The sequence below is a fragment of the Drosophila sulfurigaster genome, chromosome 3, assembly GCF_023558435.1.
Source record: "Drosophila sulfurigaster albostrigata strain 15112-1811.04 chromosome 3, ASM2355843v2, whole genome shotgun sequence".
In the NCBI taxonomy this organism is placed as follows: Eukaryota; Metazoa; Arthropoda; class Insecta; order Diptera; family Drosophilidae; genus Drosophila; species Drosophila sulfurigaster.
The window spans coordinates 23899731-23924485 of record NC_084883.1 but is presented as its reverse complement, the minus strand read 5'-3'; the positions used below and the strand labels follow the sequence as shown (position 1 = coordinate 23924485).

Below are 24755 nucleotides of genomic sequence, written 5' to 3'. Positions count from 1 at the left end.
TGGCCATAGACTCAAAACCGAATATGAAGAGTTCCATTGCAATTGCCGTGCTCATTGTGGGCGTAGTTGGAGTCAGCGTTCAAGCTGCTTCGGTGGCGAAACCCACCTGCGGTGGCACCACCTCGTCTAAGGACATCAATCTGGTGATTCCAACGAATCCGCCCAGAGAATGCGAGTACCACATCAATGCATACAGCAAATATGTGTGCCAGCTGCGCATTGATTTCGCCATGACACTCGCTCAGCCAACGTTGCACGAACAATCTGGAGGACTGAAGACGGCCGAGTGCGATCAGGATTACTTCGAGGTCAACGGTCTGAGACTGTGCGGTGTTGAGGTCTGGCAGCACATCTATGTTCCCTTCAATGCCACCGCTGGCGTCTCACGCATCGATCTGTTGATTGCTCTGGCAAATCGTGCCGGCGGCGTTTCGCTGCCCACACCCGACTGGAACATGGTGGTGAGCCAATTGGAATGTCCCGCTGGCGCTTCGGTGCGTGAGCTGGAGATTGAGCAGCGTGCCACCTCTTACACTGATGGCTTCCAAGTGGCGCCACCCGGTTGTCTGCAGTATTTCCCAGATGCCAAAGGCGTGGTCAAGTCCTTCAACTACAACGAGGGCGCCGGTATTTATCCATCGCATTTGAACTATGCCATTTGCTTCCGTCGCGATACTTCCACAACAGCACTCACGTGAGTTAAAGCAAGAGGTTTAAATTGAATTGAATTTCGAATTGATTCCTTCATGTTTCCACAGCATTCGCTCGTACTTCTTCCATGTGGGCGCCACTTCGGAAGCGACCACTTTGCTCACCGATAGCTCGTGTTATCGCAGCGGCAGCTCCAGCGTGCAGAATGCCGATTTTCTGATGGTGCCACAAGCCACATTGGTGGCGAACAACGAACGCGCCACCTACTTCTGTGGCGCCACCAGTGGCGATGTGGTCATAACCAGTAAGTTCAAAGCAGCTTTTGTCCAAAAAGCTCCTTTTACTACATATCTCCCTCTCTCTCTCTTTCTATTCCAGGCGACAACCCAGGTCCTTTGATTGTGCTTTTCAACAGCGATGGCATCTATGAACCACATGATGAGGGCTTCGCTTTCACTTATACAGTTCAATAAAAAGCTTCGAGGGGAGCGTGCAGCAGCAGCGGTTAAAATAAACATTTAACTTGTTAACTGATTTATTGACGAAAATAACTTTGCTATCTAGAAAGAAGTGTTGTTCTTGTTGTTGTTGTTGTTGTGTTCTATCGTATCTCTGACTCTGACTCGTATCAATTCTAGATATATATGTATTTGCACAACTATCAGAAATCATCAACTTGAGTTGACAACTTGACAATGCTTATCACTGATAATTACAGCCATGATAAGCGACTATCTCAAGAAGCGTTACAAATTTGTATGTCAACTTGTCTAGCTACACTTGAAAACGACACATCAAAACGTAATTTGAATTAACAGCTTAACACAGAGCTGAGTATAAGAGCTTTGCAGAGCTTTGCTTAAGCTTGAGCTGTCTATTGTGAATGCAAACACACATGGCTGAGCAACAAGTGTGTGGGCTTTACTATGTTTTTATTAATCGAAAGACTAATCAGAATATTTACGTAATACGCGCCCCTTTTTAGCGTTCAGTGTTTATTTATAGAATATTAAATATTTATAATTTCCCAAAATTTACGGGCACAGCAGAATTTAATTAGAGCACAATTAGAATGCATAAAGATTGTGATTTTCGTACTGCGTCATCCAAATAAAATACAACAAAAAAATGTATATAAATCACAATACTTGAAGAATAACGGCAATAGTATAGTTTCTTATCAGCACTCAGTCCCAAAGAATGCTCACTCTGATCCGACGGGAATCTATCTGTGCCACACGCAGCGCAGACCAATGTAGATTTCAATGAACTATAAAAAAAAATAACAAAACTTTACATAATTATCAATCATTTAGTTTGTTTTGGCTACCACACAATCAATTCAAACAATGCAATGTAAGCGCGGCAACATCTTGCATGTTATACTCGAAATGGCAGTGTTAAGCGAGGCAGCAGTCTGTTAGCGCGCTGTTAAGAAAGCAGACACCCAGTAGGAAATGAGACATGAGCAGCACAACAGCAGAGCAGCGTATAGAAAGCTCCAAGCAGCCGGCCGGCGCAATTGTTGCGTGGCCTTTGAAATGAATGTTGCGGCATGCGGATTTTCAGTTGCCGTTCAACTGCCGCGAATTCAGAACGTCCCACGCGGATGTCAACATTATTTCTCTGTGGCGCGCAACTCAAACAAATGTTGCGAAACTCAACAACAGTTAAACGCTTCACTTTATTGTGAGCACTAAAAAAAATCGCATATTGTGAATGAATGAAGAATAAAGAATGTGTCGGGCAATGAAATAAAAAAAAAAAAGCGCAACAAAAAGAAAATATCAAAGAGAATTTCAATGTGACATCAAATTGAAGTACACAACAATACTAATAATAATAACAACGCGACAAGTGTTTGTGTATATGTATATTCTATAAACGTACTGCAAGTGGACATAAAAGACCATTAAAAAAAAAAAACAAGAAGGAAAAAAAAGAAAAGAAACAAATACGCGTTTTGCTGGTTGACGATTTGTTATCGCCGCTTGCAGTGCGTGCCGCTTAAGCGCCAATTTAAGTGGCAGGCATTTAATCAAGTGAACTCAAGTTGCCGCATTGTCACAGAGAAGCAGCAGCGTCGCGGCGGCGTCCTTCGCATGCCACCGAGTGTCGCTTACCGCTTGCTGAGTGTATCGTGCAACAACAGGCAACCTCAGCTTCAGCTTCAACATCAGCATCAGCTTTAGCTTGAGCTTCCCCCTGGAGTGGATCTTCATTGTTAGCAACGCGCACATTCACAAAATTCCCAGTGAAAACATAGCCATAAATTAACAACTAATTCAATTAACTGCTGACAACGTCAACGACGAGGCAGCGAGCAGCGAGGCAGCCAGGGGCGCAACGGGCAACGCTCTCCTAGCTGCCACTGCACTGTTGCAGGATATGCGACAAGTTGCTTAGAGGCATCTCTGCCCCGTCCTCCACACCACACCACACCACACTCCACCACCTTCCACTCACATAACGAGGCAACGCCACCTTCCGCATTCCGGTAAGTTGATTTACAATAAGGCCGCTTTTCTAAAGAGCCACACATACACACACACACACACACACACACACCTGCCACACACACACTCTCGCATGCGGGGCGGGGGCTGGGGGCGTGGCACAATTATGAAACTGTAAATTGAAAAACACCTAGCCCAGGTCTTTGTTAAAGCTCTAGCTGGGAATTCACCTATGTACTACATACTTTATACGACTGACTATATAAAACATTTTTGGGTTGCGCTTATGCAAATTTTCGTTGGCTCCTTTTCTTATATTTTACTATGCGCCGAAAAATCTCAGCTGCATAAATCAAAGCCAACATTTTGACTTTTGCCCATTTGACACGCCCCCCCAATTCAAATGCTGACATGCGCCCACGTTGCAAAGCCATAAATCTTGCGCCAGCTTAAGGTAAATGTCTTTAATTGTTCGTCTCTGAACTGCGTTAACTTTACCAATTCAAATCAAATGCATCAAAGTGAAGACAAATCGAAATCGTTATCGAACGTAATCGATGATTTCATGCGGCGCGACTGTTTGACTGTGACTGTGGTGCTATCATTGTGGCACGATCATGATGTATCTGCAACCATTTGTCACCCATTCATTCCCTTTCCGCCTTCCTCTCCCCCAACTGCTTACGTACATACAACACAAGTAAAGCCTAACGAGCGAAGCGATCCTAAAGCAAATACAATTTTGCTAGTGAAACATGCCGTTTATTGTCTATTTGACATTAGGCGCTTAGCTGTCGCTCCTCCCTCACCCCTCGCCACTTGTTGTGATAGCTACATACTACATACTATCAGTTGGCTTTTACTTACATATTTATCAGCATTTGAGTTTAAACAATAAACTTGGCAGCAGGCAAAATGCACACGATTCTTTGGCCAAAATGCGACGACGATGACGACGTCGACTACGATTCCGTGGATCGGTGTGGGCTTGTGGGTGGCTTTTGTTTAACTTTGTTGTTGTTCTCTGTGCTGTTATTGTAGTGCACGTGGTCGCTAATGCAACCGCTATAAGTAAATAATGGCAGACACTAGATTTATTTATCATACGAGTATTCGCATACGCAAACAGTCAGATTTTTGCTGGGGAATTGGCGACGCGACGCTTTCAAGATATCCAAGAAATCTGTACACGAGTAATGGAAATACTATACTATATACTATACTATACTATACAAATTGTTCATATTATACACACATATACACTATATATGTTTTTCTCTTAAATTGAAAAAGCAAATAAACTGAGTCAGATGATTCTAATTCAGCTGATCATAAGCGCGATGACGATGATTGAATACTAGACACTAATATTTGGACATTTTCAATATCTGCTTATACATTTGTATATTCGCTATTAATATAGGGATATATAGCTCTGAATATGCATTGCTATAAATATCTTTCGAACGATTTAACAAGAAAGAAAGCTTCAGTCGAGTGCAGTATAATTCTTAAAATATGCAGAGTTAATACCATAACAGTATATTAGCATAGTACTGCATTTCAAAAATATACCATTAAGTATAAAATATACCATGTTGTCAGCCAAAGCAAGGGGTCAGAGGATCCTCCTTCTGCCTATTAAATAAATTTCCTGGAAGTACAAAGTTATAATACCCATATCATAGTTGTAATATATTTCTTGAAAATTCAATATTGTTTATTGATTTATTTAAATAGAGTACCAAGTACACTATAAGAATGTTTTAAACATCTACATATTTATGAATATGTTACAATAAACATCTTTAAAATCAATTAAAAACATAGTTGTCTGTTGCTTATTAATTTAAATTTCAAATTTAATGCTTCTATGTATTTTGTTACTGTTTGTTTCTGGTATTTATTAATTCCATTTTCCACTTTGTGCAAATATTTACCACATAATTACAAATAAACACAACCAAACTGCACAAACAAATAAATCATTATTTTTAAAATGATCTATTTTAATTGTTTCCATACGATTTTCCCGCTCACGATTTTATTTTAAATTGGTTGCTTCTAAATTCTGTTTGTTTTTGTCTTTTTATCCAATATGTTTGTTATGAAAACCCCTGCAGTGGTCGTAAAATTCGATATAAAATAAACAAAAAAAAAGTAAAGTATATGCCACATTTTTAAAAATACAATTTTAGTCTATGCGCCGCACATTACTCGTAGACTTTTCATGTTTCCGTTTCGATTATTGGTTGGCCATTAAACTTCATTTATCAGCAGAAAATGTGCTGCCACAACTAACACACAACGAACGAGATGTAAATCTTGTTCACTTTGGCCCACAGCCAAGATACATTTAAACAATTAATTTTCTCACTGGCATGGATTATCATTAGACGTTTCTCATCGCGCATACAGAATGTTTATTGCACGAAGCATTTTTAATTAATTGCAATCGCAATCGCCATCGCCATCGAAATCGAAATCTATTTTCGGTTGAAAACATCAAAACCGCATTTTCCATCAAAATTGGGCTGGGTTGAAATTTTGTCTGCTAAATCTAAACAAATAACAAAAAAATATTGTATAAGATAGCGAACAAAAACGAAAGAGAAAAAAAAACAAACCATTTTGGCGCGCAAAAGTTGTTGATGATTGAAATTGAATTGTGTGCGCTGAGCTGTGCATAGGATCAATTAATTTTCATTATGCCTTCAAATCGTTTTCCTCATCGCCTCGTCGTCGGCATGAATGGTCAATCATTAATAAGTTGAATACTCAAACGGCTAAAAGTCGAAATTAGAATTAAAATTAATTGTTATTGATCTCCATAAAGAATTACAATGCAAAGGAAATAAAAAAACAGCAAGAAATGCTAGTTGAGTGACTGACTCACTCATCCGGATGGGTTCAGGTTTTTGAAATTGACAACGTGCAACGTGCAACAGTTGCGTGACAGGCAGACAAACAAACCAACAGACAGGTAAACAAACTACACAACTAATGTGACTCTAACATGGCCAACTGTGTGCGGGTTCAATTAACGCAAAGGCATCGTGAGCGATGCAAGATGCTGCTGACAGCGAGCAACAAGTTGAGGCCAAGACTGAGCGACTAAGATTGAGATTGAGGAGGCAACTCTCCCCTTAAATGGCAGCCTGCACCATACTGCAACGTGCAACATGCAACGTGCAGCAAATCGTTAATCGACAAAAACAAAAAAACTGGCAGAAAAAGTTGTTAATTGGAATTTAACAAGCACTAAAAGCGTCTAATGGAATAGACGCCCAGAGATGAGCTAAACTAAACAAAATGCTGGCTATCCCAATCGATGTGCTACTGTTGCCGCTTACCACTTACCACTTACCACCGCTTGCCACTTCGATTACTTCTCACTGACCAGTTTACCCACTCAACCGCCGCACTAAATTTACTCTGATATGCCTTGTTGTTCCTTCTAGTTGTCATTGTTTTTGTTGTTGTTATCGTGTCAGCAAATGTAGAAATTAAGTTTTGTCTCATCTGATGCTGCTGCTGCTGTAGCTCTTGCTGTTGCTGCCACTTGACGAGCCATTGGCGTTGAGATCCAACCGTCATGGGCCTGTCAGTATCATTTACGTGCTGGCTGCAAACACACAAAACAATCAACTTATTTGTCTGTCTCGACTAAACATTTCAAAGCCAAGCCAGCTGCTTCAGCTACAACTGATAGCGAAGGCCTATCTCCTCCTATCCCCTTCCCCCGCTGCCCCTAGATGTCATACTTCATTTGCCAGTCCCCAATCCCCAGCAGAAACAGGCAGAGAAACAGAGAGCAAGAGAGAACTGGCTATGGCATGCCCATTCCCAGCGGCAGTCAGAGTCGTGATTGTCCATCGCTGCATTCCACTGTTGTCCATCCAAGTCATCTCGGAGCATGCAATTGTCTCTCCACTCCTGCAGCTACAGTCTAGCCTCTTTATGTGCACCCCGTGCATAATTTGTAAAGAAATTACGAGGGTCAACGAATTTCATTTGCAATTTGACATCTAATTACGCCTCCAGCGCGCAGTTACTTCAAGCACTTAATGAACTATGTACTTCAGCGAACAGTGAAGTCGCGCTTTTAACAAACTACTTGTTACACTGCAGTCAGCATTTTAATGAACTATTTGATAAAGTACTTGTTTCTTTAATTCAAAGAAATTTGAGCAAATCAAATTGCAAATTGCTAAATTACCATTTAACTCAAAATAAGTTATTGCAAAGTTTTGGAAAACCTTTAAAATATTGTAAATTACATTAAGCATACAATATATATAAATGTAAATTGTAAGAATTATTGAAATTTGTATATCCAGTATTTAAAATATTTATCGAATATAGATACACAAGAATCACAAGACTACATTTATAATATATTGAATTGTAATAAGCAAATATTTAACAGAAATTTTAAGAAGTAACAAATAAGAAAGTTACTGTTAAGTGTTCTCAAATGTGAGATTTCCGATTCCAATTTGGAGTAAGAACAAAACAGTGCAGTATTATACTTAAAAAATACCAAATTTGTTATATCGATGAAGTACTATAATCAAATGAAGCACTATCTACAAGTCGGATTGTCAGCCAAAGTTAAAACCCGATTACAGTATGCCTTAATTCTCATAAAGAGTATTTTTAAATAACTTTTACAATTTTTATTCGATTATAGGTCTATCTCTTACAGTCTCTGAGAGATAGAACAGAATGGCTGACGAACATGTCTATGTCGTCGCTTAAATATAGAATATTTAGAGAAAGACGAAAACAGTAAATAATAAATAATAACTAGACTACAACTCACATATAATATATTTCGCACATCTCGTAAAGATTTAAATATTACAAATATAATATAATTACAGAATTAGTTATATTCATAAAATTCATAAAAAAAAATCTTAAAAGAAAAGAAAAAGTTGCATAACAAGACCACCATTAAAATATTTTAAATTGCAAAGAACAAATAATTCATAAAAATCAAAATAGCACAAACGTAAATTACTCAAATTAAAATAATTAAACAAAATTCCCTATAAAAAGCTATAAATATAAAACAATATTTAGCAGAGATGCAAGGACAACCATTAAAATATTTTGAATTAAAATATTTAATTGAAAAGTGAAACCTCAAAAATGCACTTTCATTTCTGAATAAATAAAATTTAGATATTGAATATTTCTTATTAAAATCAGCAAAGGTGACAAGACTACAATTTGAATACTTGAAATTTGCAAAAAGCGAGCAATTGAAATATTTAATTGAAAAGTGAAACCTCAAGAATTTCACTTTGATATTCTCTTGAATCTCTAAATACAAAATTTGAATGAAAATTCCATCGGTTAAATTCCAATATTGAAACAACGCGTAGGTCGATCTAATTGCGAACAATACATTTTGTTTAAAGTTGCAAAATAGTTTCCATCTAACTTTTGATTACTTTAGTGTGGTGCTGCTGATATTGCTGCCTTTGACAGGCAACTGGCAACTGGCAACTAGCAATTCGCAAAGGGGGCAAAACGTGGCAACATGGGGGCTTTGCTTGCTTTTTCGGGACACAAGCCACTGCTGATGCTGATGCTGCCACTACAGATGTTGCTGACAGCTCACGCCGCAGCGTTAGCGCACCTTTTGTGTCGCTGTCAGCGCTAATGAAGCAGCAACAGGAGCCAACGGCAACTGAAAACCAAAAGAGGCAACAAGCAAAATGAAAAGAAAAATAAACGAAAACGAACGAACGAAAAAGAAAAAAATGCACATGTCACACGTGCCGCATCTTTTGATAAACCAAAAGGCAGTCAACTGGTTTGAAAAGCAAACGAATACACGCTATACAAGGTAGAGGACGATGCGGGCGCCTTCTTTGTGGCCGTGCCCCCATCTGTGTCCATGCAACATCTCTCCACTCTGGCCACTGTCAGTGGCCAGTCATGCTCAATTTGGGCCGCACGCCGCGTCGCTGACATTAATCAATTGCAATGGTCAGAAGGACCCGGCACGAAGCGGCGAGGCCAGAGTTGGCCATAAATTAAAGATGTGGCAGCTAGCTGGGATGGCTGTGTGGCAAACACCTGTTGCCATGTGTTGTATGCACTTTGTCGCTTTTGGTGGCCACTTCCGTTTTTTGGTTTTTTTCAGTTGCTGCGATACGAAAGATGATTTGCAACGTCTTTTAAGGCTGAACACCGATATGCTCTTAAGATAACGTTGACTTGCTTGCCACACACACAAAAGTGCGTGAGAAAGAGAAATAATGGGAGAGTGAGAGAGAGAGTGAGAAAGCCTGCGAGTGAGGTGTAGCAAGAACAGTCGAAGAATGTGCAACTTTCGTCGACACTTGAGCAACAATGTTTTACATGTCGCGCTGTCAAGCACATAAATCACGCGCAAATTGCCAACTACACACAGCTCACACACACACACTCACCCACTTGGGGACACACACGTTCACACTCTTCTTCTTCGCACTTGTGAGACACTTGTTGCCATTAGCTGCAAGAAGAAGCCGCCGCAAATACGTTAAGCTCCCGCACGACATTCGCTAAATTTGTTGCCGCCCCAAAGCCGTTGACTTAACACACACTTGATTGACACATCAAGCGTTGAGAGTGTGACACATACAAACTCACACACGCATATATGTATGTATGTGTGTTACGTATATGAATCGGTGTCTTATCAAGCGTTCGCTAGCCACAAAACCGGAAGTCGCATGTCAAACGCCATTCGACAGCTGCAAATCAAAGCAACGCCAAACAAAATGTCATTTCAAATTTACAACACTCACTGTAAAATCTTCTGGGCACGGCTCCAGAAAAACACCGCGACCACAACAGCAACAACAACAACAGCGATAACTTGAGCAGCAACAACAACATCTTCAGCAATATGCAGAATTTCAGCAAACTTTTAGCGTGCGTAAATGATGCGTGTCTTCCATGGGTGTGTCATTGATATAGCACATGACTTTCCCACGGAATTGATTAAATAAACCAAACAGTTATGAAACGTTTAGCAGGCAATGACATCAAGTAAATTAAAGCAGAGAATATTTTACTGCAATTGTAAAACACAAGTTTCATGTACGACAAATTACGAATACTACAATCGGGTCATAGTTGCTTTGGTTCAAAATCTGGTATAGTTTAACCTCTATAGTATACTACGAATGTAGTTCTACAACGATATACCAATTATGGCATATTTGTGGTAGATTATTTGGTATACTTTAAGAATAATATCGCACTCTTTTGCTTTTGTTCAAAAGGGATAGCGAGCACACTCGACCATATCTTTCTTTATTCTTGTCTGTGTCAATATAAAAATATTCAAAAAAATGTAAAGTTATCTTTGTTGACGTTTCTGCATATTCAATCAATTACTCTTTCTCGAACAGCTCACATTTTTCTGCATAATTTAATCTGTCTAAAATTGCTCAACTGCAACTGCAATTTCAAATAATAAATCAAATTTTTTACAACTTCATTTAGCTAAGCATGTCATCGTTCATGAAATTTAACAGCTTTTGCGACACATGTCTCTTGATCAACTTTCAAAAAGTTGCAGAACAAAATTGCCATAATTTGGAACTCATTCATGAAATTTAACTGATGTTGCGACATATGACTTGCGATTTATGGTCTTTTGCATGCGATAAAGCTGAAATCATGCTTCATTGCTGCTGGGAATCCAAAGCCAAATAAATCGATGTGCATGTATGGCATTAGAGTGTTGCATCTTCTGCATGTTAATGCGTAAATCAGGTTAGTCTTTTGGCAACCTGGCGTATGCGTAATATTTATATGACGTTGCCCGCCTGGGCACATGTGGCAGCGTTCCAAGTGAGACAACGTCGGCGCGTGGCATAAATAAACACATTTGTGTGGTGCTGTGTAGCCGCAGAAAAAGCCACTGCAACAGCAGCTGCTTCTTGCGGATTCAGCATGCAACTCAAAGGCAGACAACATGAAAATTGCATTAGAGAGTAGGGCGTATGCTAGTTGCACCCACACACTTACACACACACGCACACATACATATATTGAGACACACCCACATCGTCTCTGACTTTGTTCCCATTCAACTGTAATGAGTAATTAAAATGCTGCACATAATTTAATTAAAAATAAAAAAGATACGACGACACCGACAACAAGAAGACGAGTGCAAAGAAATGACACACGGTGTCAACTTGCCACTTGTGGCAAGTGTGAGTGTGAGCGAGTGTCAATCATTTAAAATGTTGCCAAATTCACGACTTCATTTCACTTTGTTTGCCGCTTGTTCAAATTTACTTTAACTTGTTTGTTTAATGGGCAATCTTCGTGTCAACTGCTAACTGAGAGTTAAACATTCTGACAGCCGCTAATTAGTTTGCTCCCCTCTTGTGTTTTTTCCTCTTTCCCCCTTCCCCCCTCTTCCCCTATTCATGGCTGCTACATGCCAAAACTCTGCTGAAAATAAATGTGTAGCAACATTAATTAAAACCACAAAAACCGTTGGCTACACATTTTCTTTCAATTAGACAAACTAAAAAGTTCTGGCTTGTGGCTGGCAGCACTCTGAACTTGCCACATTTGTCAGGGGCAGTGGCAGAGGCAGAAGTGCCACCACTGACTGTGGCTGTGGCCAAGTCAGGGGATGGAGTTGTTGTTGTTGCCACTGCGTGACAAACCCCGGTGAAAGCTACGGGTCAGAAGCTGAGCGATCAATTGGATTCGTATGCAGATGGAACTGTAACCAAGGGAAATCCTCTTAGCCTCTCTCAGAGAGAGTTCTAACCTTGGTACTAAACGCATTGCCGTCTCCAGTTGTACGATTCAAAGGGAGAAGCCAAATTAAAGCTAGAACTTGAAAGTGCCAACAACGGGTGCACTTAATGGGCTAACTGCTTTAACAAATACCCTGTATACATTAATCGCAAAAGGGGTATATAAATGGCATAGTTTAATCACTTGAAATTAAATTTATTGATCACGTTTTACGGCCTTCATAAAAATTAAAGACTCTTTAGAATTCGAATCGAATTAGGTAGTTAATAAAATTGCAATAATATAAAGACTACATCTCTATATAAGACATTGTTAATTAGATCATAAATTTAAAAAAATATCGACTACTTATATGCAGTTGTCAATTAGATCATAAATTTAGATGGTCTTATAAAAATAACGATAAGAATTGCAATCAATGCATTTAATAGGCTCTACAGTTTATTACAATGCCTTATAAGTAAGTCTATCAAACTTGCAAGCATATAAAAATCTGATACTTTGACTTTTTCAAGGGTATCTCATAGTTATGATAAGACACAAGTGAAAAAAGCTACCGAAATTTGTCCATATTCTGTAGGCAATATCAGAGTCCGGGCTAATGAGTTTCGAACTAACAATGTGGGACTTTGAGTATAAATAATGCAAAGTGTTTCATAACTACACTTAAAGGGCGACGGCTGGCAGTTTGACAGACAGACAAACAGACAGACAGACAGGCAGACACGCAGAGAGACAGGCAGCAAATTGAGCAACTAGTCCGAAATACTCATACGCCGTGTGTAACATGTGAATGTTCATTTGTAAATGTGAATGTAAATGGTTGAACAAATGTCCATCTTCACATGACTGTCAGGTCGGTATATATAGAAAGAAAGTCCTTCTTACCACATTCCTTGTGTTTATGGTGGTTGGCAAGGATATTGATATCCTGTCGATATCCTTTTGGGCTGGAACTGCACGCAATGGCAATCAAATCAGAGCCTTGTTTACTCGTATTATTTATGGCTGAGAGCTGGGTGGCTGACTCGACAATTGGCTTTTGTTTTCTTCATGCTGTTTACCAAGCCCTGCTTCAACTTCGAGTGCGAATGCGAGTACGCAAAAAAACATTCATTGAACCAAAACTAATTTAAGTTTAAGCAGAATATTTGAAGTTCGTGACCCAGCATCAGATTGCCTACTTATGCATTGATTCAAAGACTATTCTTCTATATCGTTTTTTTTTACACATTTTTTTTCTTTTGGTTTTGTGGGCAGTTTTAATTGGATCGCGTTGTTGGCCTTGTGAGTTGATTAAATATGCATAAGAAGCAATTAAGTGAAGTGTAAAAAGCGCGAGCAACGCATCGGATATAATCTATATACTATATATCCTGCGATGCTGCGCGACGCGACGCGACGCCTACGTAATTTATGCTAAATTATTGCATATTATATCAACGAGCATTGCGGCCAGTTTCTGCTGACTTTTATGGCCAAAACAAACTAGGCGAAAGATGAGTAAGTGTGCAAACAGAGCAGAGAAAAGTTGAAAGGCAAAAGGCAAATCCGATGGCATTAAGAATATCCTTTTACCAACAACCAACCGACTATGGCAACCGTTGCCAGCCACTGAAATTAAAACGCTTAATTGAAGTTGTTGTTCCTCGTCCCTTTGACTTGTTGTTGCCTTGCCTTGACTTGCCTTTGCTCGCCACTCTTGGCCGCAAGCCTTTTGTTCCCTTTTTGGCCCATTTCGTTTGCCGTTTTTCGTTTTTTGTGGCTGCAATATTGCAGGTAATTAAGCTACCCCCACCTCAAACCCCGTTCAACCCTCCCCCAACAAGTACACGCAGTGGAATAGAACAAAACCCCAACATCAACATAATTCACTGTCTGAATTTCATTTTTGGTATGCTTCCTTTTCACGCCTTCGCCTGGCATTAAGTGGGCATTCCGTTCTCTGCTCGAGTCCTTCTTGTCCCTTGCCCACCTAAATGGTCTTCCATTGTGCGTGAAGGCTTATTTTTTAATTTTGTGAAGACCCTTGGCTAGAACTTAGGCGATTGAGTGTGAAATGCTTCAAGTTAAGCTGCGAGCCCAAGAATCTTCAACATGAAAGCATTTCTTTAATTTGTTAATAAAGGTTTGTGAGTCAAGAGTTTCCACTTGCCTAAGTTAAGCCAAATCATTATAAATATTTATAGCTCATATGTGAAGCTGCAGCTACCTCAGCATATGCAAATAAATATAAAAAATAATAATAGAATAATCAATAACATGACACTCCTTCAGCTTATCCTTTCCTGCATGTTAATTGAAAATCGTTTGTTATTGAAGTTGTGCAAATTTGTGCATTTTATTATCAGTCTAAAATCAATTCAGCAACATTCTCTAGGCTTTTGCAACAGTAACAAAAAGAATAATCAAAGGAAGAGATTAAATGACTGAGCAAAAATAAAATGTTCATTAAGTCCGACTTGGGAAAGAGTTTTGAATTGGTTTTCTTTGTGGGTTGTGTTTGGTATAGAAAGGAAGGAAAGAACCAATCATATTTTGTTATGCATAACAGAAAATGTTGCATTCGGTTAACCCAGTTGAGTGCTGTGTGGCATGCATGCTTGCCGCATTTATTGCATGCAACATGAACTATGCAAAATTATGCAGCAAACAGCGTACAAAGAAAACAAGCATTTTGCAGCTGCCAACTGAAATTGTTGTGCTTATCTACAAGAAATGGAAATGAAAATGGGAATGGAAATCGCCATGGAAATATGGTTGAATTGGGATTGGGAATCAGAATGGAAATCAAAATAGGAATGGGAATCGAAACGGCACGAGCTGTGGTCTACGGATCTGAGAGCAGTCATTTCGCATATTGTTGTGGCTTTTCTTGTGCACTTGCCATACTGCTTTAATGGCCATAATTTGCTAAATGCTGCACACCCGACCAGACACTAGCTCAATTATACGAGCTGGAGTGTATCTTCTGCTTTGAGCTCGGATTTGTTTTTAGTTGAGCGCAAAACTTTGTGCCCACACACACACACACACACACAGTGGCCGGACTCTCGCCTTAATGGCACATAAATTATTGCAAGTTTATTGAATTAGTCGGAAATGGCAGCCAGTAAAGCAGATAAAAAGAGACAGGGGGGGAAGGGAAAGTAACTGCGTGAAATCTTGCAAACCAAATCGTGAACGTCATTTTAATTGGCAGCCAGGCGAGCAATCAGAAATATCAGAATGTATCTGCCTCAGATAACAGCACGCAAGGCGACCCACACAACAAGGTTCAAAGCAACAAAAGGAAACTCGAATTCAATTGGCCAACGGGCCAAACGGGCCAACATGGGGCACAAAGCAGAAGGCAGAAGGCAAATCAGATAAAGCCAAATGGCAGGCACAATGCGTTCCGCTTGTTGTGTGCCGCTGGACACGGCAGACAGTCAACTGGTTTTAGGGAAACAACTCACAACAAATACGAGTACATACACACATACATTCACATATAAAAGCATACTACAGACAACAAGGCATCACAACAAACGAATAAAGAACACACGCCTTGTAATGAGCTTGTGATTGTATCCGACAGATACATTTGTGTTATTCACTCACACACATATACACATGCATACATGCACACTCATTTGCTTGTATTGGCATCCAGATTTATGCTCATGTTATTCTTGTTGTGTTTTTTGGGTTTTTTTGTTTTTGCCATTGCTCTTATTGCCGTTTGTTGTTTGTTGTTGTTGAGCGCACTTACTAATTAAATGTCCGCACCGAGCATTGAGAAAACTGGCCCCTAAAACTTCAAGGCGAATGCAGCACAACCTTGAAATACCCTGTATGTACATTACAGAGAGGGAATTTTGTTTAAATTAGATTTAATACTGTATTGCATATATGGTTTATAAATGCGATTGCTTCAATTCAAACCGAAAGATCGCTTTCTATTAGTGTTGTGTCGCTCAATTGACTAACAAAGTTTGCGCATTCATTATTATTTAGTGAACTAGATCATTCAATTCGCTTGTTCGAATTGGTTCGTCGCTCGATTATGCTCGTCGATATCGTTCATCGTTCGATCTCGTTCATCGTTCAATATATTCAATTTTGTTTATCGATTGTTTCGTTCATAGTTCGTCTTCGATAATAGGGTTTTAGCTACGTTTTTGTTCGCCAATTTTATTTGCTCTTTTTTTTAATATATGCCATTATTTTTATGAGATACTAATTCCCATAATGTTATGTTTTGTTTGTTATGTTTTATAGATGTATTGTTTTTACTTTAAAATTGAAAGGTATAATAAAAATCAAAAAAATGCATATAAAGCGATAAAAACACAAAACTTAATGGTGCCAACCAAGTTTAAATATTTGTGAGGATAGAGAAAGACAACCAACCATAAAAACTACCAATTTAAAATGGAACCTAAAAAAAAAGAACTAACTAAATATCAAAAGTGAACAACCAAACAAGAATGAACTAAGCATACATACTTAACTACTTAACAAGAACAAACTAAAGAACAAACATGAACAAAATGTAAGGATGACTTTATAGTTCGTTTGTGGAGGATCCACTAATTTCAACAACAATCTACAACAACATAATCATTCTTGCATACCAATATACCCTACTATAGTAATTTTGTCTCCCAATGCGCTGTGAGGAGGGTATGGAAAACACAAAAATACGACCGCACACAACTGAATTAATTAAGCCAATGAACGGGGCGCTTCATTAGCAAGTTGCAGCTGTAAGTTGCGGCTGGGTAAATACACTTACCACAAAGTTAGCTGGCGACTTCTTGAGCTTATCAAATAAGTCAACAGACTGCTGCTGCGGCTGCTGCTCTTACATAGTGCAATGAACAACTTGGTGAAAGTCTTCTCTTCTCTTGTTATCTCTCTATTCAGTTTCTGTTTTCATCTTTACTTTTGGCGTGAAAGTGCATCGCAGTTAACTTTAAGATTAAGCACGTGCTGTGCTTAAGCGTTGCGTATCCGTGTAGCTAAAAGATACTAATGTATCTCCGCGCCTCGATGGACTACCCACACACACACATACACATAGACACCTATAGATGGAATTAATTAAGTCTTAAGCCGATCTGATCAATCGTTGCTGCTCCACTGAACACCTGACCGACAGCACCGCGCACTCTCCCTTGGAAGTTTCTTATTGATTTTGATTGGATTTTCGCTACGCTCCTTTATAATTGCAGTTGTTCTGGTGTTTTATTCTGCTGTTCGCTTCGACTTTCAGCATGCAACGTGCAACTTTTGCGTTTAATTAAAAGTTTTTTTGCGAATCGAAAAAGAAATTACACAAGAATTTTATGTCAAGCCGAAGCAAAAGTTGAAATGTTTCACTTACTGGCCATTTGATAGTTTAACTGCTGAGTGCAAAACAAACAACAAGAGTTATTTGCCAGAGTCAAATACTAGCTATGCACAACTAGAATATGAAAGTCACAAGACTAAAAGAATATGCTCTAAGTAATTTAACGGTTTATGAATAATAAATGCTAACTGAATTGATGCACTTATTTTAGTTGCTCAAGAAGAATATTATGGGCAGCGGATACAACCTCAATTATCTGTTCGATGCTTTTTCGAGTAAATCAAATCGCCATAAATCACAAATAAATTGAAATTTTACAAAAGCCAATAAAAAAGTTGAAGCAACAAGTAAATAAACTAAATGCTGGTCAAGTCAAGCAACTTTTTGACTTTTCTTCAACTTTTCCATGTAAACAAGCAGCAACAACAAAGAAAGAATATTTATTAGGCTCTCGTTTGCAAAAGGTCGACACGAGAGAGAACGAAATCATTGAGAATTATGGAAGACGACAGCTGTGCCTGTGCCTTGGCTGTGGCTGTGGCGTTAGCTTGGGCTATTGTTCGGCTATTGAGGCCATAACACTTCATTATGCAGATACACACGGAATAGAGGGGGAAGCCAACACACAGCCACCCAGCCAGCCTCCCAGACAACCAGACAACAATAATAACAGCAACAAAATGCGAAGAAACAGAGAAGGCAGCGAAAGAAAGAGGAGCTTACATTTCCATATGAATTGAGCAACAATTGTCTAAAAAAGAAAAAAAGGCAAAAGAAAATTGCAAATGAAATGAAATGAAATATGAAAATCAAACTGCCTTTCATTGACATTAACCGAATGGGGTGACCCGGGTCAGGGAGAAGTATGGGATGAAAAAAGAAGATGCCTCAATTGCCAACTAAATGTGTCTCTCGAGTGTGAGTGAATAAATGAGAGAGTGAGTGTGAGTAGCCTTTTAACCTCCGCACAAAGTGAAGCGAGGGCAAGTCAATTGTAAAAACATTTTAAACAAAACTCAGCGAAACGTGCGGAAAATTGCTGATGTCTGGGAAAGTGCGTGTGCTGTAGGTGTTTAAATGTGTGGGTGTGTGTGAGTGTGAGGGTGTTTTTTTATATATAAAGCAGTAAGTAGACTGTCGATTTTACGTGCCGCAGAAATGTTATTGTTATGAATTGACTGCGATATTTAGACATTGATCGGAACTGGAAGTGCAGGCGCGTGAGTTGGCTAAATAAACACACAAAGTGCACAAAAAAGAAAACGAGAGAGAATAAATGTATTCATACAAATTATTCATATTAATTGCTATGAATTGTTGTCTACATTATTGAGTTATCCGCCGAAATGCAAATGAATTTCAACTTAGTGCTACAAATTTTCTGTGTAGCACAGTCAAATCAAATTGCGAATTGTTTTTCTTTTCTTCTGCTAGAGTTTTTCGCATTTGCTTTGCTTCCCTTTACCAGCGGCTAAAAGCCTCTGGCCAAGTTCTGAGTACTTTAGTTGAGCTGCTAAGGCTTTGGCCAGATCTTAACGTTATCTAGGCCCAACGCAAAAACAACAAACAATTGCCAGCAGACAAAAGCCTGCTTGAAAAAAGTTGTCGAAAATCAAAGTATATAAAGTACATAAAGTACAAATAAGCTCGGTGCCAAGTTTTAACTTACTTTGCCAAGTGACAGTAAAGTAAAATTCAACTGAGAAGTGCAAATTCATGAAGCGAAGGAAAGTGGAAAGGAATGGAAAGGAAAGGGCATGAGTCTGCTTTCAGCTAAGGACGTCATACACTTTGAAAAGGATATGCTTGGCATGTGGCTTTGAGCAGGACAAACGTGTTGAGCAGCTGTTGTTTTGCTTAAGCTGTTGCTGTTGCTGTAACAGTTGCTGTGGTGGATGTGGCGGGTGTATCTTGTATCTTGTATCTGAATTGTAGGTGTATCCATGTGCGTATCTGTAAGATGGTCGACTTTACAACCGCGAGACAATTAAAAAGAACAAACAGCCAAAGCAAAGTAAACAAAGCAAAACAAAACAAGAACAGCTCACATTACAAACGATCCAAACACACACACACACATACATAAGTTGCCAAGTTTTTTATGTTTATGTGTGTGTTTGGGTGTGTGTGGGACAACATATGCAAATTTCCTCAGTCTGCGTGTTGTCAAATTGTGCAATTGTTGCCCGGGATAACAAACTGTAGGTAAAAAGCCGCATTTAACACGTGTGGCACGTATTTCATTTTAAAACCGTACCGCACCGAAAACCCTAAGCAAAATGTCGGTTAGTTAAGCGAGAAGCAATGAACCTTGGGCCCGGCCAACCTGACGTATGCGTAACAATGCCATCGCACGGATGAGAAGCATAAGCAAAGGCAAAAAAATATACGTATATACGACGGCGGACAGAAAGCGGGACACGTAGTTCATGAGGAAATTTCCACACTCTGGCCACAGGCAGTAAAGCTCAGAAAATGAGACAGTGGACGTGAACGTGGGCAACAAAGTCAGAATGCGGCACAAAGCAAAAAACCACAAGACTGCAGCCTGCAGCATGTTGCTCTCGCTTCGTGTACTGCTTCTTTACCTTTTGAACGCAGCACAAACATTCTATTTTTTGTTGGTGTAGCCTGTCTTCATTGCATTGCAATGTGCTTTAAGGTTCACCTTTAACTGCGGCTAAACTTCTGCTTGGGTTAGTTAAGCGCACTTGAGCACCTTAGCTGTGGTTTATAAATTATTTATGCTGCTTGCCACAGCGTCGACAGCTTATTTAAAATAAGCAAAAGCAACAAAAAAAATGGAGAAATGAAAACCATGTGCTAAATAAATAAATTGCTTTTGCTCTTTATAATCTGCAGCAGCATTTTTATCAATATTTTATTCCTCTTTAGCGCAGAGTCCCACTTTGTCTCTATCTCTCGCACGCTCGCCTCTCGCTCGCTCTTTACAAGCTATTTGGCTCCGCATGCTTTTGCTGTCCGCCAGCCATAATCCTCGGGCGCATTCCGGACTCTGGACTCGAGACATAAAGAGCATATGTAATTTTGATGTAACAATGTTTTTTGCTGCCTTGCTTTCCTCTGCTCTGACATTGAGCTGGGGCTGCTGGGTATATCCTGTAAATGCCCGTCAACTGCTATGAGTTATTTCATATTTGCTCTTCATATTTATTTGATATATTAGCTACTTTTGTGTGCACTTGATATCTCTCGAACATACACCACAAAACATATACATTTATAAATCAACGGACTGTTGCTATGGCAGCTGTCAGTTAATGTTCGTTACGAGTTTTCGCATTTTAAAAAACGCTCTAACGCAAAACGTTTCGTTTTGGCTTTTGCTTTCAAAATAATCGCATCTCTTATGATATATAGATTGATAGATACGCGTCTGATGGCATTTAAATGTTTTGTGTGCCGCTTTAGTCCTGCTCACTCTTGCGTATACTTGATATTTACAGTTTCCTGACAGCTGGCATGAGTTATTTATGGTTGATTTATCTGCATACCCCAAAGCCACAATTTAAAGAATTCCACATTCCGAAAAAAGTTCTTAAATTTAAAATTAAAGTTCTTTCTCAATAGCATTTTCACAACTTGAAGGCAATAAATAAATGGACTTGTTATACGATTGTTTGACAAAAGTTTTTGTCAAAGTTTTGCGACTATAATCCCCAAGTCGCACTGCAGCAATTCATAAGCTGAATATAGAGTACGTTATTCGAAGCAAAACAACAACAATTGCCATCATCAATTGTTCAATTTCCACTGTAAATCCCTTTGAAAGTATCAACCAATATTTCCAGTTGCAATCGAAAATAAAAATAAATCTCCGTTGAAAACACTCATATACGAATATTCAATTGAGCAATATTTTCATTGAGCAAATCCCAGCGTTGACAATGCTTTAAAAAAAAAAAAATCAATTGTCAATGTTCAGTTTCAGGCAAATGGAAAAAAAGGCTTTTATCAAAACAAATGCAAATGCACAATTGAAAACATGCTGTTAACACTGCGAAGTCATGATTGGCAGCCATTGAGATACCCTTTTAATAAATATAAGTATACATCAGACACTTATTTTGATCTATTGCTTACCCTTTTTCACGACTTCACAGGGTATTAAAAACACAACACGAAATGACAACGTGTTGAATCAGATACAATGTGTTTTGTTTTTATCGCTTTTCATGTTCAATTCAAGGCCAGTTCGAAGCTACTCAACGCTGATTGTTGTTGAAGAAAACATGAGCAATGGATTTAATGTTATTTTTAATGGCATTTAATGGATGCGTTAATAGAGATCAATTGTTTACTTAAGTTTCCATTGAACATTTTTTAGTCAATCGGCAACTAAAAAGTGATTTGGTTCAATGTAGTGGGAAATTCATTATGATAATTTATGATTTATGTATCAAATAAATTTGAAATAAAAGTGATTTATTTACAGCTAAGGAAATCCTAGAAGCACAATACTTGAAAGATTTGCCATAAACTATGTATTGATGTTGAAAGTTTTGACAGCAAACGAATTGGAAATAACTCACTAGAACTAACACCGACACCGTCCGCAATTCGAACTCAAATGTTTTGGCATCTGTGTGTGATTTTAGCGGCATTTCCATTACACATACGTCACATGGGCGTCAGGCGGAAATGCGAGCTGTCATAAAAGTCGAGGCGAGGCAAGCAGAGCAGAAAAAATCGAAGTTTTTCTATATGTTTGGGTATTTGTGGCACATGTGAATGCAGGTCAAATGGCAACGAATTTCACGCGCCTGGCTAGCTTTTTGTTTTTTAATATGTTCTGCAATATCCATGTGGCACATAAAAGATTTTAACAATGTTTTTCACTATCCTACGTGTAATCGAAGCCTGTGTTGGTGGAGAGGGGGGAACCAAACGAATAGATGTTTTAGATATATGGCGAAATTCTCGTACATTTGCTGTTTTATGTCGAGTTGACTTGCTGCTTTTATTGAAGTTACACAAAGTCCTCCCCATTTCCACACACGTTCTCACACACTCTCACACACATATTTGTTACACGCACACACTTGCAGCAAACGTAATTTGCGCCAAGCTTGTTGCGGATGGCGAGTTGATGAGAGTTCCCAGCTACCCACCTATATACTATATATAGAGTACGCCTTGACTTGCCTAGGCGTCTTTTATTGCTAATTTCTGTTATTGCCAAACGCTTTGCCCGTTGCGTGCGGCCTGTGTACACTCGTAAAAATATTTTTATTATCACAAGGCGCTCACGCCCTCAAAGCGATCGCATTCGCCCCCTCTTCCGGAGTTCCCCCAACCCAAATGCTTCAACCTAGCTTAATGGGCGCAAGAAAGTATGCTATGCTATTTACACTGCCATTTGTTCCAAGAAATGCTTTAATTTATTTTAGTTTTATAGTATTCCTTTTAATTAACTTAGTATTTGGCAGCAGGGTAGCTTAATCGAATTATAAATTAAGCATTTTAAATAGTGACTATAACAAAATCTAGCAAAAGATCCTAAATGCTATTTAAACTTCCACCTCTTAATATAAAAAGCGACCGAAAGTATGTCAGTCACAGCATCTGCCTGTTAAGAACATTACTCAATATAATTCATATATTAACATTGTATATATGAATATAATTATCTATGTTCATTTTTGAATAATTTAATTAGTTTTAGTTATGTGGATACTTCAACTAAGTTTTGCCATAGTGGTTGTTTATTTTATTACATTAAAACTTCCTTTAAGCTTTCTTATTGTTAGTAGCAGAATAAAAAAATGTTGTAATTTAAAATGGATTAATTTAATCAATGAAGCAAAAATACAAAATTAATACGACAATTGGTTAAAAAGAAAATTTTTTCCACTTCAGCCTAGATATTAACAACTTGCTTTATTCAGCCTATTTCTGCTAATTTTTTTCCGTGCATGAGCATTAGGCTAACTGATTACTAATACAATGACATTTAACGTGTGCCTACCTCATCGATAGCTCAAGTTTTATATTAATATTCATTGGACACCTCTTTACTTAGCCATCACTCAAGTGTGTGTGTAAAGTTATGGGGTGTGAGTGTGTGTGGTTCAAAGTACTTTAAGGCCTCGCGCGCAAGTTTGTCGCGTCACCGTCATAAAATTTAAGTGGTCCCGTGCTCAAAATTAAACAGTCTTGTTTCGCCCCGCGCCCAGTGCAAATCGACAGTAAATTTACGAGTATGGCTATTGCCAGTTAATAACCAAATTTGTCTGCTCAGCTTTAACGTAATTGGAGCTCAGCTCAGCTGAGCTCAGCCCACCATCTTCCTTCTTGGCGTGTAATTTGCCTTATAAATGCGATGAGCAGTAGCAACAACAACAAGTACAACAACAGATATTGATGTTGCCATAAAACGCTTACGATTTTATGCATTAAGAGTGCTTCAAGCAGCACTGTTGCAGAAGCAACACCAACAGCAAAAGCATTCACATCCCTTGGCTAATCCAAGGCCGAATGAATGCCAGTTTCCCCCACAATTCGTTCATCTGGCGTTTATACTGCGGCTTTTATGCATTCCTTGCAGTTCCTTTAAGTGCTAGCTGCAATTTGCCTAAATAAGAAGATTACAACATGCCAGAGAGTGTGTGTGTGTGTGTGTGCGTATGAGTGCATTCATTTGTGACTCCCACAAATCACAGAGCGAGAGAGAGAGAGAGAGAGTGACTCATACTACACCTTATCGTTGTGCCACGCATGATTGCAGTTCCGTTTAGTGTTTAGTGTTGGTTCGTCCTTCTGGCAATTTGCAGTGTGGCTTCTGAAATCTACACGCTTCTGCGGTGCGTCGACTAAATGGTTTAGCTTCCAGCTTGCATGTGTCTGTTGACTGTTAACTTTCAACTGACGAATGTCGACTGACGACTCTAGACAGTTGCTGCCATTGATTCGCTTTGTTTCGGAGTGTTTGACTCGTCCCCAGCTTCCAGTTGAATGCAGATGCATCCTTGTCGACCACTTGCCTGTAAACTTCTGTGGTACGAATGTTGATTTAGCTCTAGGCAAACGATCAACTAAGTGGTCGTAGCACGGAAAATGTGAGAATGTTTCTGTCGAAATGCCATTGTCGAGCAACTTATTTGCAGAGTCCTTCTCATAGTCGTATTTGTGTTTGCTTGCATGGCAAATGGACAATTGTGGAATTTCTCAATTTTATTGGAAAATCACATATTGGACAGTCGATGAAAGTTATGTATTCACAAAATAAATATTTTGAATACTTGATTTGTTACAATGCTATTACATTTCACTACACTTCAGTCTCTAATTAATTTCGACTAACAATTTGATTTACAATTCGTTATAACAAAATAATGCAAATCAAATGCATAGTTAATGAGGTGACTGGCAGTAAACTTTGTTATAATAATATTGTTGTGCGTTTCTTTAATTGTGATTTTTACTGCCCTCTTTCGATAATTACTTATTCGTCAGACAATTACAATGCCAATAAAATGTATGTTCATTGCATTTGA

General features: G+C 38.9%; 2 protein-coding genes across 2 annotated transcripts in view; both read left to right on the top strand.

The window, feature by feature from the left end:
- Window positions 1-1221, top strand: LOC133846264 (uncharacterized). The gene is made up of 3 exons (XM_062281120.1): window positions 1-694; window positions 759-955; window positions 1030-1221. Exons 1-3 carry the CDS (start codon window positions 24-26, stop codon window positions 1122-1124), a joined length of 963 nt encoding a protein of 320 aa, XP_062137104.1. The 5' UTR covers window positions 1-23; the 3' UTR covers window positions 1125-1221.
- Window positions 1222-2187: 966 nt separating this feature from the next.
- Window positions 2188-24755, top strand: part of LOC133846250 (calcitonin gene-related peptide type 1 receptor) — a 39588-nt gene continuing 17020 nt past the window's right edge. Inside the window, exon 1 of the mRNA XM_062281083.1 lies at window positions 2188-3148. The gene's annotated coding sequence lies outside the window, so the exon portion shown is untranslated. The remainder of the gene's footprint in view (window positions 3149-24755) is intronic.

Bases quoted from the DNA above. Each gene is read 5' to 3' on its own strand.
- LOC133846264 (XM_062281120.1), top strand. From the start codon at position 24: ATGAAGAGTTCCATTGCAATTGCCGTGCTCATTGTGGGCGTAGTTGGA. The intron at 695-758 runs GTGAGTTAAAGC...ATGTTTCCACAG, and splicing joins ACTTCCACAACAGCACTCAC to CATTCGCTCGTACTTCTTCC. The intron at 956-1,029 runs GTAAGTTCAAAG...TTTCTATTCCAG, and splicing joins TGGCGATGTGGTCATAACCA to GCGACAACCCAGGTCCTTTG.